The sequence below is a fragment of the Mustela putorius genome, unplaced genomic scaffold (assembly GCF_011764305.1).
Source record: "Mustela putorius furo isolate JIRA1106 unplaced genomic scaffold, ASM1176430v1.1 tig00003983_pilon_pilon_pilon, whole genome shotgun sequence".
Classification (NCBI taxonomy): Eukaryota; Metazoa; Chordata; class Mammalia; order Carnivora; family Mustelidae; genus Mustela; species Mustela putorius.
The window spans coordinates 19,045,046-19,061,333 of record NW_025422123.1 but is presented as its reverse complement, the minus strand read 5'-3'; the positions used below and the strand labels follow the sequence as shown (position 1 = coordinate 19,061,333).

Sequence of the window (16,288 nt, the reverse complement as noted above, 5' to 3'; positions counted from 1 at the left end):
CTTAGCCCACAGAGCCACCCAGATGCCACGGGTATTAATTTTATGTCCTGCAAGTTGACTGAAATCATTTATTCTAATAGTTTTGTGATGGAGCCTAGATTTTCTGTGTATAGTATTGTGTCATCTGCAAATAGTGACAGTTCTACTTCTTGCCGATTTGGATGCCTCATTTCTTTTTCTTGTCTGATTGCTGTGGATGAAAGCAGTGAGAGTGAACATCCTTGTCTTGTTTCTGGTCTTAAAGGAAAAGCTGTTTCACTGTTAGCTGTGGGTTTGTTATATGTGGGCTTTATTATGTTGAGGTGTGTTCCCTCTAAACTTACTTTGTCGAGAGTTTTTATGATGAACAGAAGTGAATTTTGTTATATTCTTTTTCTGCATCTATTGAGATGGTCCTAGGATTTTCATCCTTGGTTTTGTTGCTGTGGTGTAGCATGTTGATTGATTTGAGATTATTGAACCATCTTTGCATGCCCAGAATAAATTCCACTTGATCATGATGCAAGATACCCTTTTAATATATTGCTGATTGTGGTTTGCTAATATTTTGCTGAGGATTTTTGCAACTATGTTCATTAGGGATATTGGTTTGTAGTCATCGTCGTCTTCTTCTTCTTCTTCTTTTTAGTGTTTTTTTTGTTTCGGTATCAGAGTAATGCTGGCTTCGCAGAATGTATTTGGGAGCTTTCCTTCCTTCTAGTGTGTGTGTGTGTTGTGTGTGTGTGTGTAATTGAGGAGAATATACGTTAACTCTCCTTTAAATGTTTAGTAGAATTCATTTGTGGATCCATTTGGTCCTGGATTTTGTTGTTGTTGTTGGGGAATTTTTGATAACCCATTCAGTTTCTTTACTAGTAACCAGTCTGTTCAGACTTTCTGTTTCTTCCTGATTCCGTTTTGGAAGATTATATGCTTCTAGGAATTCATCCATTTCTTCTAGGTTGTCCAATTTGTTAGCATATAATTTTTCAGTGTCATCTCTTTTTTTTTTTTTTTTTTAAGATTTATTTGTTGGGGCACCTGGGTGGCTCAGTGGGTTAAAGCCTCTGCCTTCGGCTTGGGTCATGATCCCAGAGTCCTGGGATCGAGCCCCACATCGGGTTCTCTGCTCAGCGGGGAGCCTGCTTCCTCCTCTCTCTCTGCCTGCCTCTCTGCCTATTGTGATCTCTGTCAAATAAATAAATAAAATCTTTAAAAAAAAGATTTATTTGTTTATTTGACAGACAGAAATCACAAGGAGGCAGAGAGGCAGGCAGAGAGAGAGGAGGAAGCAGACTCCCCACCGAACAGAGAGCCCAATTTGGGGCTCTATCCCAGGACCCTGGGATCATGACCCAAGCCGAAGGCAGAGGCTTTAACCCACTGAGCCACCCAGGCGCCCCTCAGTGTCATCTTTTAATTCTTTGTATTTCTGTCAGTTTTTACCTCTCCTCTTTCATTTCTGATTTTATTTGTGTCCTCTTCACTTTTTTTTCTTCTTGATGAATATAGCTAAAGGTTTATCAATTTCGTTTATCTTTTCAAAGAGCTAGCTTTTGGTTTCATTGATTGTTTCTTTTGGTTTTGTGTTTGTTTATTTGCTTGTCTCTATTTCAAATGTTTCTGCTCTGACTTCATTACTTCTTTCCTTCTACTAACCGTGGGTTTTGTTTGTTCTCCCTTTTCTTATTCCTTTAGGTGTGAGGTTAGATTAAGGTTTTTCTTGTTTCTTGAGGCAAGCTTGTATCAGTATAAATTTTCCTCTTAGAACTGCTTTCACTGTGTCCCAAAGATTTTGGACTGTTGTGTTTCCATTTTCATTTTTCACCAGCTATTTTTAAATTTCCTCTTTGATTTCTTCATTGATCATTGGTTGTTTAGTAGCATGTTGTTCAGCCTCCATATATTTGTGCTTGTTTTTTTTTTCTTTTCCCTTGTGATTCATTATATTGTGCGAAAACATGCATAGGATTTTAATCTTCTTAAATTTATTAAGACATGTTTTGTGGCCCAACATGTGAGCTACTCTGGAGAATGTTTCATGTGCACTTGAAAAGAATTGGTATTCTATTTGGTTTAGATGGAATATTCTGTATATATCTATGTTAAGGCCCTCTGGTCTAATGTGCCCTTCAAAAACATGTTTCTTTATTGATTTTCTGTCTGGATGATCTATCCATGGAAGTAAGTAGGTTGTTAAAAATCCCCTACTATTTTTGTATTACTGTCAGTTTCTCGCTTTATGTCTGTTAACATTTCTTTCATGTACTTAGGTTCTCCAATGCTGGGTGCATAGATATTTACAATTGTTATATCTTCTTGTTGAACTGATCTCTTTATCATTATGTAGTAATGCCCTTCTTTGTCTCTTGTTACAGTTACTATTTCAGAGTAACTTTGTCTGATCTAAGTATTGCTACATTGACCCCTACCCCCGACCCACTTCCACTTGCATGCTAAATCTCTTTCCATGCTTTCTCTTGTCTGTATGTATCTTTAGGTCTGAAGTTAATAATCTCTTACAGGCAACATGTAGTGGGTCTTTTTTTTTTTTTTTTTCCATTCAGTCCTTTTGATTGGAGCATTTAGTCCTTTGACATTTAAATTATTAATAAGTATGTACTTATTGCCATTTTGTTCATTGTGTTGGTTGTTTTTGTTGGTATTTTCTGTTACTTTTTTCTTCTCTTGCTCTCTTCTAGTTTGTTGGCTTTCTTTAGTGTTAATGCTTGAATTCCTTTTTCTTTTGTGTGTGTGTGTATCCATTACATGATTTCATTTGTGGTTATCATTTGTGGTTATCTTTTCATTCATATCTAATGTCTCATGTGTACAGCAATTATATATTAAGTTGATGATCTCTTAAGTTCAAGCACACTCAAAGTATTAAATTTTTATTCCCCCCTTACTTTTTATGTGTATGATATCGTTTTCTACATTTCTATTTTGTGTATCCCTTGAGTGAATGTTGTAGAAATAATGGATTTTGCTAGTTTTGTTTTAACCTCCATACTGGCTTTTCAAGTGATTTATCTGTTACCTTTACTATATGCTTGTTTTTACCAGTGAAATGTCTTCCTTTTAATTTTGTTCTGGTTAGGGCCTTTTCTTTTCTTTCTTTCTTTCTTTAAAGATTTTATTTATTTATTTGACAGAGATCATAGGTAGGCAGAGAAGCAGGCAGAGAGAGAGGAAGGAAAGCAGGCTCCCCACTGAGCAGAGAGCCCAATGCGGGGCTCTATCCCAGGACCTTGGATCCAGGATCCCAGGACCCAGGATCATGACCCGAGCTGAAGGCAGAGGCTTTAACCCACTGAGCCGCCCAGGTGCCTGGTTAGGGCCTTTTCTTTCCATTCTTTGACTGTTTCTTATCAGGATGTTTTAGTGATGATGTATTCCTTTAACTTCTGTTTGGGAAGTTATCACTCCTGTTCCAAGTAATGACCTGCTGGATAGAGTATTCTTGGTTATAGCCTTTTTCCATTTCAGCACTTTGTAGGCCAGAGGGATTGGCATGATACATTAAAAGTTTCTGCTGAGGAAAAAAAAAAAAAAAAGCTGATAGCTTTATGGGGTTTCTCTTGCATAACTTTTTTTCTTTTCTTGTTGCTTTTAAAATTCTTTATCATTACTTTTTGCCACTTAAATTATTATGTGTCTTGGTGTGGAACTCCTGGGTTCATCTTGTAAGGGGCTCTCTGCACTTCCTAGACCTGGATGTCTGTTTCCTTCCTCACATTTAGGGAGGTATTCAGTTATTATTTCTTCAAGTAAATTTGCTGAAGTTTTTGTTTTTTTGAGAGAGAGAGCACAAGCGATGGGGAAGAGCAGAGAGAGAAGGCGAGCAGGGAACCCGATGCAGGGCTCAATCCCAGGACTCCAGGATCATGACCCAAGTCAAAGGCAGATGCTTAGCCAACTGAACCACCCAGGAGCCCCTCTTCAAGTAAATTTCCTGCCCCCTTTCTCTCTTTTTTCTTCTTCTGGGATCCCTATAATACAAATGTTATTAGGGTTGATGCCGTTGGTGAGTTCCCTTAACCTATTCTCATTTTTTATTCTTTTTTTTTTTTTTCTGTTTGGCTTAGTTGCTTTCCTTACTGCCTTCTGGATCACTGGTCTGTTATTCTGCATCTTCTAATCTGCTGCTCTTTCCCTTTAGTATCATTTCTATTTTGGTATTGAATTCCTTACCTCTTGTTCTTTTTTATATTTCCTATCTCCTTAAGTTCTTAATGAGTTTATCTACTCTTTCTTTTTAAATAAACTCCAGGCCTGGCATGGAGCCCAACTCAGCACCTTGAGATCAAGACCTGGGCTGAGATCAAGAGTCGAATGCTTAACCAACTGGTCCACTCTTTTCTCAAGTCTAGTGAGTATATTTTTGACCATTACTTTGATTTTTTGATTTTTTTAGGTTTTTTTGAGAGAGAGAGAGAGAGAGAGAATGAGTGGTGGTGGGGGGCAAAGGGCGGGGAGAGAGAGAGAGAGAGAACAGATTTGCTGTTTAGCAGGAACCCCAAAGCGGGGCTCAAGCCCAGGACCAGAGATCCTGACCTGAATCGAAGGCAGATGGTTAAATGGCTGAGCCACCCAGGTGTTACCTTACTTTGAATTTTTTTTTTTTTTTAAATCAGGCATAGTGCTTCTCTGTTTCATTTTGCTGTGATTTTTCTATGCTTTCTTTTGGGACATATTCCTCTGTGTCTTCACTTTGTCTTAGTCTCTGTGTTTGTTTCTGTGGAATAGGGAGGTCAGCTATGTCCCTGTTCTTGAAAGTACCGGCCTTGTGTCCTGTGGTATCCTGGAATGCAGTGCCCCCTGGGCACCAGAATCAGCTGCTCCAGGAGTATCCCTGTGAAGCCTGCATGTGCTCTACTGTGTGGCTGAGCTGTGTTTGCCTTCCCCTAGTCAGCAGCAATGACCTGCTATGCCTGCTGTGGGCACACGGCACTGGGTGGACCAGTGCTGGACCCTGCGCCATTGAGGGGCCTGATACCAGTTTGGGGCTTATAGGTGGATGGGATCGGCAGTCAGATGAGGTGTGTAAATCAGCCTTTCTGCTGTAGCTGTGGGCCCTGCAAAGGGCAGCACTTTCTCCCTGTGTTCCATAGAGGCTCACACTGATGGGCAGAGCCGGCAGTCAGACCAGATTAATCTTGCTGCTGCAGTTACCAGAGCACCAAGCAGTGGGCTTGCTCCCTGCACAGTCAGCTAAGAGGCTCTGCCTCTGGAACTGGGGGCACACTGGCAGATTCAGTTGTCTCCCTCTCCCCATGACAGGAGTCCCTTTTGGCAGGCAGGGTAATGGGTGGGGGGCGGGGAAGGCACACGGGGTGCTGGCGAAGTAGGTGGAGCATTAGTGCTGGTTGCTACCAGTATCTGACTGTCTAGTCTCAGCGGGGAGAGCCCCCAACAGCCCTGAGCCCTCCTACCTTGCCCTCCACCAAGGTGTGAGAAGGGGGTTTGTGGAGGAAATGCAGCAGCAAGAAAGCCGACTCCAGGGTTAGTGCTTAGGCCAGAGTCCCCGTGAGGACAGCTGAACAGTTCAGGCAGGAGCTGAAATGCACGTTCTCAAAAATGTTTTATGGATTTTTTAGGAGTGACTGTACCTACTGCTCTGTCAGCTTCCCCTGGTACTTGCTGGCTTCTGTAATGTCCAAATAGAGCAAAGGAAGGACATTCCTGAAGTTGAAAGGCTTCCGTGGCAGGATTTGCAAAGAACAGTAGAAAAAGGCTACACAGCAAAAATTCCTTCTGGTTAGTTATCTTTGGGTATTTTTTGATTTTCTGTCATTCTAATATTCTCAAAATAAATGTATATTGCTTTTGTTTTAACAGTCTGGTTGCGCCTGGGTGGCTCAGTGGGTTAAAGCCTCTGCCTTCGGCTCAGGTCCTGATCCCAGGGTCCTGGGATCGAGCCCCATATCGGGCTCTCTGCCCCGGAGGGAGTCTGCTTCCCTCTCTCTCTGCCTGCCTCTCTGCCTACTTGTGATCTGTCAAATAAATAAATAAATAAAATCTTTAAAAAAAAAAAGTCTGAATGTGCTGGGCAGGCACCTGCATGGTTCAGTCAGTTAGGTGTCTGACTTGGTTTCGGCTCAGGCCATGATCAGAGTCATGAGATAGAGATACCCCCCCCCCCCATCAAGGTCTGTACTCAGCTCTGAGTCAGCTTGATTTTCTCTCTCCCTCTGACTTCTGACCCTTTCCCCTGCACTCTAAAATTAATATTTAAAAATAAAATTTAAAAATCTGTACAGAAAACAGTTTAAAAAATACTGTTTTCAGCTTCAAGCTAAAGATGTAAGGGTTGCTTTAGCGGGCACAAGAAAAGCTTTGAACTTGGTACCCACTGGCTGTCTGCGGCAGGTCTTGACTAATCCAGGCATGGTGGCCAAACAAGAAAATCTTCAATTCCCACTCTCCGTAGGAAATTCTTTTCTAGCTGTATTTGACAAGGTCCTAATAAAAAATCCTTTTAACTTGCATTATCAAAACTGCTGGTCACATGAAGAGCCGCCTTACCTTAAAAACAGGGAGGAAAGCAAAAAGCCTAACTTGAGGGAAACACCATTTCTCAGATGACTACAAAAAGCCAGTTGAAGTAGGAGTCTCTTCTTTTCAAACATACTCTGGGATGTTTGGTTTTCACCTTAAACATAACATGCATTAGTTTTTTAAAAGACCTTTCCCATATCGAATTGCAGGAACTTAGGAGGTATCTTTTATTTTATTTTTTTATTTTTAATTTATTTGACAGACAGAGATCACAAGCAGGCAGAGAGGCAGGCAGAGAGAGAGGAAGGAAAGCAGGCTCCCTGCTGGGCAGAGAGCCTGATTCGGGTCTCGATCCCAGGACACTGGGATCATGACCTGAGCCGAAAGCAGAGGCTTTAATCCACTGAGCCACCCAGGTGCCCCAGGAGGCATCTTTTAATGTCCACATGAACTTGAAAGCAGCTGTGGCTGCAGCTGCTGATTTCTGTAAGTGTGTGCGTCTTTGACTCTAGCTGTGTTTGAATCACCCAGTAGAGAGCTGACTCTGGGAGAGGGCTGCCTGGCGCCAACTCTGAGACCACACAGCAGTGGCATCGTCACTAGGGAGGCAACACAGCACACTCACGGGCTGGCGCTCTCTCTGTTTGAAATCTGGAAATAGTGGGGACTGGGTTGACGTGATCGTCTGCTGTGTTCTTTGAGGAACAGAGATACCCAACTGAGTTTGTTGAAGGGCTCTCGGCTGGGGTGTGGAGATCTACAGTCTGCAGCTACAGAGACCATGGATAGAAAAGAGGCAGGTTCCTAAGCTTTTGCTGGCTACCACAGGGCTGTTTTTTACTCTGATGTGTAAGGAAGGCCATCCAAAGGCATTTTGTTGAAAGAAAGGTTTATTATTTTTATTGGTCAAACAGTCTCAAACAAATTCAGAACAAGTTTTCACATTTTGAGCCTTTAATGCAAAGACACTATGTCATGCGTGAGAGAAATGCTGACCCAGGGGAGCCCTCCCCTGAAGCAATTAAATACCAGGACGGTCAGGCGGAAGGAGACTTGTGGGACAGAATTCTGCTCAGAAATCCTCTTGAAAAAGGACATGATTTAAAGCTCATCTGAAGATTTTTCACAACATAATGTGCCTGAACAACCTGTAATCTCAACTTCTTAATTTCGAAACAAAATACCCCAAGTATCAACTATCCCTTTTAAATAAAAAAAATAATCAATTTATACTCTTCTTAAAAGAACTCTAACAATGTAAAATAAGTTCCAATTCCATATATATATATATGTACATTTATAACTTAGGTGCTCTTTTGCTCTATATACTTTTATTCATGCAACAGTGACGAGGACTGGATGTGAGGCCCTACAGAGGCCTCTCTGAAAAAGCAGTGTAGCTCCTCACTCTGGCGAAGAACAAGGGGGTGTACATCTTGTCAATCTCAAAAGCAGTAACTGCAGTCTCACCAGTTGATCTGGAAAGAAAGCACAAAATTACCAGTTACAAGGAAATTTCAACTTATTTAAAATCCTTACATATTTATAGGGGAGAACTTATCTGGCGCTTTAGTCTTTTATATTTTTATTTCATCTCAGTAAACTAAAAATGATAGCAGCATGATAAGAGAAAACTGCAGGCCTAAAATTGTGTCACTTAGACCCAGTTCCCAAACCAGGGCCCAATACCTAATCTAAATGCATTCTCAAATCAGTCGGGAATCTTCTGATGGGCATCCATGTGTCTGCCACATGGGCCCTCTCCACCCCGCGAAGGAAGATGAGGTAGCCTGCATGGTACGACTCCCTGCTCCTCCCTCTGAGGGAAAGCAGCACAGCCTGAAACAATCCTTCTTGCCCCTACCCTCCTTTTATAAAAACCTTCCAAGTTTGTGCGACAACTCTGAGCTCCCCTCTGTACCCTTGAGATGGGATGCTGCCCAATTCAGGACTTGTTTATTAAAGCCAATAAGACAATTAACAGATTTGGTGGCAGCAACAGGATCCAAAGTGAACTTGCGGCAGCGCCTGGGGATGAGAAAACATAGGCGTGGAACCTGTGAACCTTTGGAGTTCACTCTTTCTCACCATTCTGAGGGCCATGGGTAAGTTCCTCTCGGTTATGGGTTCTTTGTCATCACTGCTGACACTCAGGCTCCCCAGCTACGTGGTGTCCCTTTACAAGGCAGGATGGCTTGTACAGCCTATCGCTAGTGGGGATCTTGGAGACCAAAAAGCCGCAAGAATTGGTAGGGATGGGTCAAGCATTTAAGGCCTGTTACAAGTGCTCAAAACCTCAAGAAGACTGCTGGGATAGGTAAGTTGATCGTGAAACAGGTTAGCCTGGCACTAGGTCAGCTACCAATCTCCAGAAACTTCCCAGGCACGAGGTACCCTGCGAAACACACACCACCCCCAGCCCCACAGCACATCCCTTTCAGGTTATCGGTTAGCTCAGAGGGTCCCTAAATTCTGAAGGGTCAAGTATGCCACCTTCTGGCACACCTGCTTATTTCATGTCTAAGAACTACAGTCCCAGAAGTTTCAGGTATCTAGCAAAAATGACAAAATCTTCCTAAGCTTGTCTTGTGTCCTGAGGAACTTGGCTTGGTAACCACAAGGTCCCAAAATAGACTGATGTGGGTTGACTCTGTGACTAGCGTCCTGCTGGAGCCCTCAGAAGATCATGACCTAGAAGTACAATGGCTGTTACGTGGAGGGTTCCAATTAGGTAAGATCATTTAAGAATGAGACCTGAAAGCACAGGTTCTCAATTGAACAGAATGGGATACCCATTTCATGTGGCATGCAGACACCTCCAAAAGGTTTCAAAATTCCAAAAACAGTTTCACTGAAAGGTTTTATTGCAAAAAAGTTAAAAATTAAAAAGAGAAAAACGTAGGTACCTATAACAAGACTGTAAGACTGAGTACTCGTTCTCATCTGAATTGTAAAAGACTACATAAACATCAACAAAATTCAGCCAAGTTAAGGGCCTTACAGACATCCTGTTATCTGCCTTCTAAACAGGGCCCTCATATGAGCCCCTGCCAGAGCTGACAAAGCTGAGGGATTTTCTGATAACTGCTACATCATTCCTTAGACAGTCAAGGGGAGACCAGGAGATACCAGATCGTGCTGAGGGGATCCTGGACAAACTGGCAGAAGCCAGCAAAAGGTGAAAATTCTTACCAGAGTCTGCTGTTCCAAATCTCTGCCTGCCAAGTCAAACAGAAAATAAAATCACACTGTCCTTCCCTTCTAAACCCAGGCCCACTGGTTAGTGATCCCTTCTCTCCCAGGGACAGCTACTGTCTTTCCTGTTTATCTGGTTTTGCACAACTGGGTTGGCTTTCTGCCTGCTTGGGACAGGCAGGTTGTTGGTTCTGTCTTTTGGCCATCACTGTGAGTGATTCTAGATTTCAGATTTTAGATTTTCTAGGGAAGTTGATATCCTCTGTACCCTCCTTGCTGATCCATCTTTTTCACCCAACAGAATCCATTCAATACTGCCCAAAATACGTAAAGTTACAACGATGTACCCAGAGGGGAAAAAGCAAACTGAGGATACTACAGTTGGACAGCTGCAGCAAGCTCTGATGCCATGTAAGTTCGACAACCCAGTTCTCTGCATTGAACTGAAAGCAGTCGTCCTTGTGTTAACACATCTTTACAAACCAGCAATGTAGCCCTCCAGGCAACCGAAAATTCCCCTATTCCTTTACCAATCCCAAAATGTCCCCTGCTCACCTCAGACAGCTTGTACATTACTGGCCTTTGGAAACCAAATTTCTTGTAGAAGGAGCCTGCATTTTTTCCTGTGCTTTTTAAATCTAAATGTTCAATGTTCTACCTGGTCTTCTCCAAGAATTCCTTAGTCCATCTCTTTAAGTTTTGTATTTTAAGGAGATGATTCTTTTTTTTTTTTTTTTTAAAGATTTTATTTATTTATTTGACAGAGAGAAATCACAAGTACACTGAGAGGCAGGCAGGGAGAGAGAGAGAGAGAGAGAGAGAGAGAGAAGGAAGCAGGCTCCCTGCCGAGCAGAGAGCCCGATGTGGGACTCGATCCCAGGACCCTGAGATCATGACCTGAGCCGAAGGCAGCGGCTTAACCCACTGAGCCACCCAGGCGCCCTTAAGGAGATGATTCTTATCAAGAAAAAACAAAATGGGCAAAGTCATTTGGAACTTGATGTATATAAAGAAAATCTTTACCCACGTGGCCAGGTAACCTCAACACATTCAACCTACCAGGAAAACAAACGTACATCGACTTTGATAAATCCTGCATTTATTTTAGGGCAGGATTTTCAAAACCAGCAATAAGGTCTCTGATCCAACCTGTTCACATGTGTTTATACATGTCTGTTAGTTATGTGGTACTTTCCACTTATGATATTGCTAAAATGAATTTGTAAAAGCTCTATTTAGCGGGTTTGAAGGCAAATGCCTGTATTGGACGGGCATTCTGAAAATCATAAAGTCAGAGATTAACCCAAATGGTTAAGTGCATGTGATCCAGGAAAACATATGATATAAAAGCTAGATTATGGCTGATGGTTTAATTAACAGACATGGTTTTAGTTATCAACATTAAATATTAAACTTATTCTACCTGAGTTTACTAGCCATATAAATTCACGTTCTCTAAGATGTAAACACACAAAACATAATAGCTTAGGAGAATGGCTGACTTTGTCTAGCGCTTTAGACAAAGTGTTTGTAGTAATCTAAACTAATTCAGGACAAATAAAGCTAAGCAAGACAAAAGTTTATAAATGAGATTTTTTGCCAATATATGTCTACTTCGTTTTCCCAAACTTTTTTTAATAGCCTAAAAAACCTTAAACTGAGTTAGGTTAAATGATGAATTAAATTAAATGCATTAAATATCTACATCATTTCCAAATAAGATAAAGTACTAAAACATTAATAAACATAGGTTTATCTACTTTTGGCTTCATACTACAGAGAAACTAAAAGATTTATAAATGCTAATGCTACACTGAAACATATAAAACATCGCGCGCTTCAAGAAATTTTAAAATGTATTCCTAAGTAAGTGAATTTTTAAAAAACACTAGTTTAACAGTTCAAAATTGCTCATTTCTTAGCTTTCGTTAGAAATTAAGGGTTTGTTGTTTTTTTTTTTTAAAGATTTTATTTATTTGACAGACAGAGATTACAAATAGGGAGAGAGGCAAGCAGAGAGAGAGGAAGGGAAGCAGGCTCCCTGCTGAGCAGAGACCCAGGACCCTGGGATCATGACCTGAGCCGAAGGCAGAGGCTTTAACCCACTGAGCCACCCAAGCGCCCCTAGAAATTAAGGTTTTTAAAGGTTGAGAATTCTAATATCTTTGTATGCCAGGAAAGCAGGATATGTTTTTCATAAAATAAAGTATGAGAAAAAGGGATATACTTTTCCACTAAGGATAAAGAAAATAAGTTTGTCCTAAAATAAAGCTGGTTGTTAAAGGAAAAAAAAAAGACAAAATCGGGATGTAGAAAAGAGGTTGTAAAAGGTTTGTGGAAACAAATCTTTAAAAAGGAATTTAACGTGTGATCAGACAGGGTAAGATTAAAATATATTTTTAAAAAATGAGTTTCAATACAAAGAAAGATAGTACAAAATTAGAATTTAGTTTTCTCTGTTAAAACAAAGTTTTCTTGAACTTTGGTCTGCTTTTGGTAAGACTACAGTTTCAAAACAATCTATAATCCTACTTTTAAGGCAAGTGCTTTAAAACCTTTTTAAAAAATTCTGACAAACTTTCAAAGGACCTGTTAAACTAATGAGGCTTATTCGCTGTTAAGTGAATACTAAGCCTTCTCTGTGGCACAACTGGCTCATGTCCACCCTGCGTCCACAAACATGGCCCCCCATCAGCAGACTTGCCAACAGCCTGCTTCTGAACCAAAGACAGTGAAATGAGTGAGCACTGACTGCAAATTAAACACACACGGAAACCCAGGATGGTCCGGTTCTTCCTCGCTCCCTGACAAATCCTACTTTTTAATTTGTGTATTCCTTCACCCATCACAGCACACTGACAAAGACTCAAATTATAAGCAGACATTCATAGACTTTTGTGAAAATACAAAAACACTCCACCATTAATGTCTGACCTGTTTGGTCACCACCACTCACCATGCCCCACCCCCATAACCTAATTTTGTTCCCAGAGGCCTCCAACGTCTGCCCTCTGGATCCTTTGAACGCTTGCAGCTGAACCTCATTCAACTGCCACTTAGTATGGATGGGTGATCAATAGGTTCTTATTCTTTTTTTTTTTTTTTTAAGATTTTATTTATTTATTTGTCAGAGAGAAGAGAGAGTGCACAAGCAGGCAGAGCTGCAGGCAGAGGCAGAAAGAGAAGCAGGCTCCCCATTAAACAAAGAGCCCGATGCGGAACTCAATCCCAGCACCTTGGGATCGTGACCTGACCTGAAAGCAGTGGCTTAACCGACTGAGCCACCCAGGTTCTCCTAGCTTCTTATTCTTTTATGTATGTCTTCTAGATGGGTTGAGATTTCCCCTACTGTAAGACTGATGTCCTCATAGGAAAAACCAACCAAAAAAAAAAAAAAAGACTTAAAACTGTGTTTTCCACTTGGGGTTATATTTCCAAATCACATGAGCCTCAACGAAAACCTTACAAGCTTCTTGGAATTCTATCAATACACAACCTTTTGATCCCTTGGCGTCTCATGCTCATGTGACCAACTACTTAATGTCTTATGCTCAAGCCTGTCATCCATAGATTCAAGAAGCTTTCCTGGATCCCAATTCAAAGAAACCTGTTGATCATAGCCTAGAGTTTGGTGACTGTATAAACAATGCCAGGGGAAAACTACCCTCCAGCCCCACTGGAAAAGGACCTTTCCAGGTGCTCCTGACCACTGACACTGAAGCCCAATACACATCACACAGAAAAGGCTCCAGTCGACACCTGGTCCTGTACAGATGCTAGAGACCTCCACACATCAAAGGGACAAGCAGAAGTAGCAAACTTCGAGGCAATCGTCTTCCACCCCGGATGACAGATGGACTTCATACGCTGACTAAATGTAAGCCCTTTCTCTTTCCCTCTCCTTCACTCTGGCATTGGCCTGGAAAGAAAACACCCTCATCTGTATCTTTCAGGCCACTGCGTGGGAGGAGTATAACCTCTGGAATTTAAAACAATCTTTTATTTCAGGCTAGGAGATAATCTAACTGTGCTTCTAACTTTTCACAAGCAAAATTAACAGATCATCATTGGTAGAATCTCCTAAATTTATGTTGTTGAATTAAAAAGGAAACATTTACGATTCATATTCACTCCTTTTCAGAGGTCCCAATTTCCTTAGTTAGGGATACATATAAATGAGGCTCTGACCAATTTTCAAAATTACTGCAAAATCTGCTGCACACCACAAAGACCCCTGGACTCTCTAGCCAAAGTTGTTCTTGATTATCTCTTTGCTGAGCCAGGAGGTGGGTATCTGTGTTTACTATCAGTAACATATTACTATCAGTAATCTTGCTTTTCATTTAGCATTCTGACAGATGCATTTTCCTACATTATTACTCTTGAGAAGTATTTAATAGTAATTTAATAATTATTTATTTAATAACAATTAAATAAAATTTTCACTGTCTGCCTGTACCACAATTTCCCTAATAATTACCTCCTTTTTAAAAAAGATTTTATTTGAAGAGACTGAGCACAAGCAGGAGGAGGGGCAGAGGGAGAGAGAGAAGCAGACTCCCCGCTGAATGAGGAGCCTGATGCGGGGCTCAATCCCAGGATAATGACCTGAGCTGTAGGCAGACGCTTAACCAACTCTGCCACCAAGGTATCCCAGTAATTCCCCTTCTGTTGGAGATTTATGTTGTTTTCATTGTTTGGTAATTAAGCTGCTCAGAGGGGATTCTGCTGGTCCCTCTCCCTCTGCCCACCTCTGCTCTCCACCCCTCTCTCAAATAAAATCTTTTTTAAAAAATGTGATATTTTTTATTACATCCTTTGAAAAGATTCCTTAGGAATGCTAATAAGTAAAACACTACAGACATTTTAAGAATCTTGTTAAAATGTAATTTAAAAAGAATCATAATCCTAAAATAGAATTTAGTGACTTAATATTTGCATGATCAACAGCATCATCCCAGTGGGAGAGGGAGAGGAAGTAGATAGTAAGTAATACTACTACAGCCTTTCATTTTTGTCCCCCAAAGAGATAAATAAAAAGGAAGAAAATTCAAGTAACTTTATACATAGTCAATGTGAGCATTAGCAGTTACAAATGACACCTATAAAAATGTCCTTCTTTCTCCTAAAACATGATGCTTTCTATTTATTTGGTACTCTGCTGGGTTTGATTTCTTTCTATGAGAAGAAAACAGAACATTCCACTGCATGGTTTACTAAGAGGAACAAAAAGGAGATATATGACTGCTGGGTAAGAATGAAAAAAAAAATGCTTTCTCAGTTCTCAGGACCTTTCATACTAGTGGGGAAAGCATGGAAATAAGCCACAGAAAGTTTTCAACCCTGTGGCTAAGGTTGTGAAGTAGATTAATAGAAGGTGACCTCAAAATTTGTCTCCAAGAATTCTGGATTCCATTTTGGAAGCAAGAGCCATCAATCATACACCAATATTCTTTCAAACCTGACAGCAGCAAACCTCACTATCCACACAAGTTGATGGTTCACTTACTTCTATACTTTCTCACGCACATTGTTGTGTTCCTTAATTACTCCTTACAGGTAAATTTGAACACAAAAAGCTTTAAATAGGAAACACCTAATAGATTTGGCTTTGGAATATGTGACATCCTTTTAGAAGACATATCCTCCTTGCTACAATTTTATTAAAATCAGTGTATAATCCCAGAGGGTAAACCAACTGGAAATAAAAGTTTTTTAAAAAATGGTAAGAGTGAAGCACTGGAGAAGAAAAAAGATTTGAGGTTTTAAAAGTGCCTTGAGTAAGTCAATGAGGATAACACATGGACAGCGTAAAGGTGACAGTACCATTCTAATTCCAAAGTGGTGGCACCTGTTCCCATGGCCACTGGGGAGAGCACCACCTCCTGCTCCACTCTTCTGCGTGCCTGACAGACTCCTCAGAAAAGACAGTCATTGGCCAGGGACTCTCTGTGGTGCCACTATCACACTGACAGCTCTCTACCTAGAGCACAGCAAACTCTGGAGGCGTCTACAGGGGCCCTGTAATACTCTAATGTAACGTCACGGAACGTAAAGTGGTTTCATAACAGAACGTTAACCCTGAGTGCTTTCAAATCAGTTTGCTGAGCCTGATATGAAGTACACATTTATTGTGCAGCTTTGGCATCTGTACTACATTCACCTACCTGTACGTGACGTGACAAGAATGATGGATCCAGATGAGTTTGTTGAACCTCTGGTGGCCACTGGAACACAGCTGGAGCCCCACATGAAAACTCTGATCTGCTTCTTGTACGGGAACGCGACGGAAATATCTGTATTTGTAGTCAAGTGGTTTCTATAAAAGAAAAAGTGTGTCAGCTATCATGAACCCCCCTCAGTGATACATAAAACTATGACAGGCACCTATCATGCAAAGGTAAAGTAAAAGTAACATCTTCTCTGCACACGGCAGGGGGGGGTCTTGGGTATCAAATGAGAAGGTGGATGAGTGCCCTGAAAAAATGGTAAGCCCTCTAAAAACAAGGTTTTCTCTCCTTCATCGGCTCAGGTACTCAACACAACCACCCCAAGTGTTAAGTATGACTGTACACTGCTGTTTAATGGCTAAAAGAATGAAGACCCCAATCGA

General features: G+C 41.0%; 1 protein-coding gene across 1 annotated transcript in view; it reads right to left on the bottom strand.

Annotated features, from left to right (window-relative positions):
• Positions 1–7,352: 7,352 nt before the first annotated feature.
• The window catches only part of FBXO9 (F-box protein 9), a 37,983-nt gene continuing 29,047 nt past the window's right edge, over positions 7,353–16,288 (bottom strand). Inside the window, exons 12-13 of the mRNA XM_045071066.1 lie at positions 15,843–15,994; positions 7,353–7,958 (exon numbers count right to left, since the gene is read on the bottom strand). Coding sequence (XP_044927001.1) covers positions 7,850–7,958; positions 15,843–15,994 — 261 coding nt within the window. The 3' untranslated portion in view covers positions 7,353–7,849. The remainder of the gene's footprint in view (positions 7,959–15,842; positions 15,995–16,288) is intronic.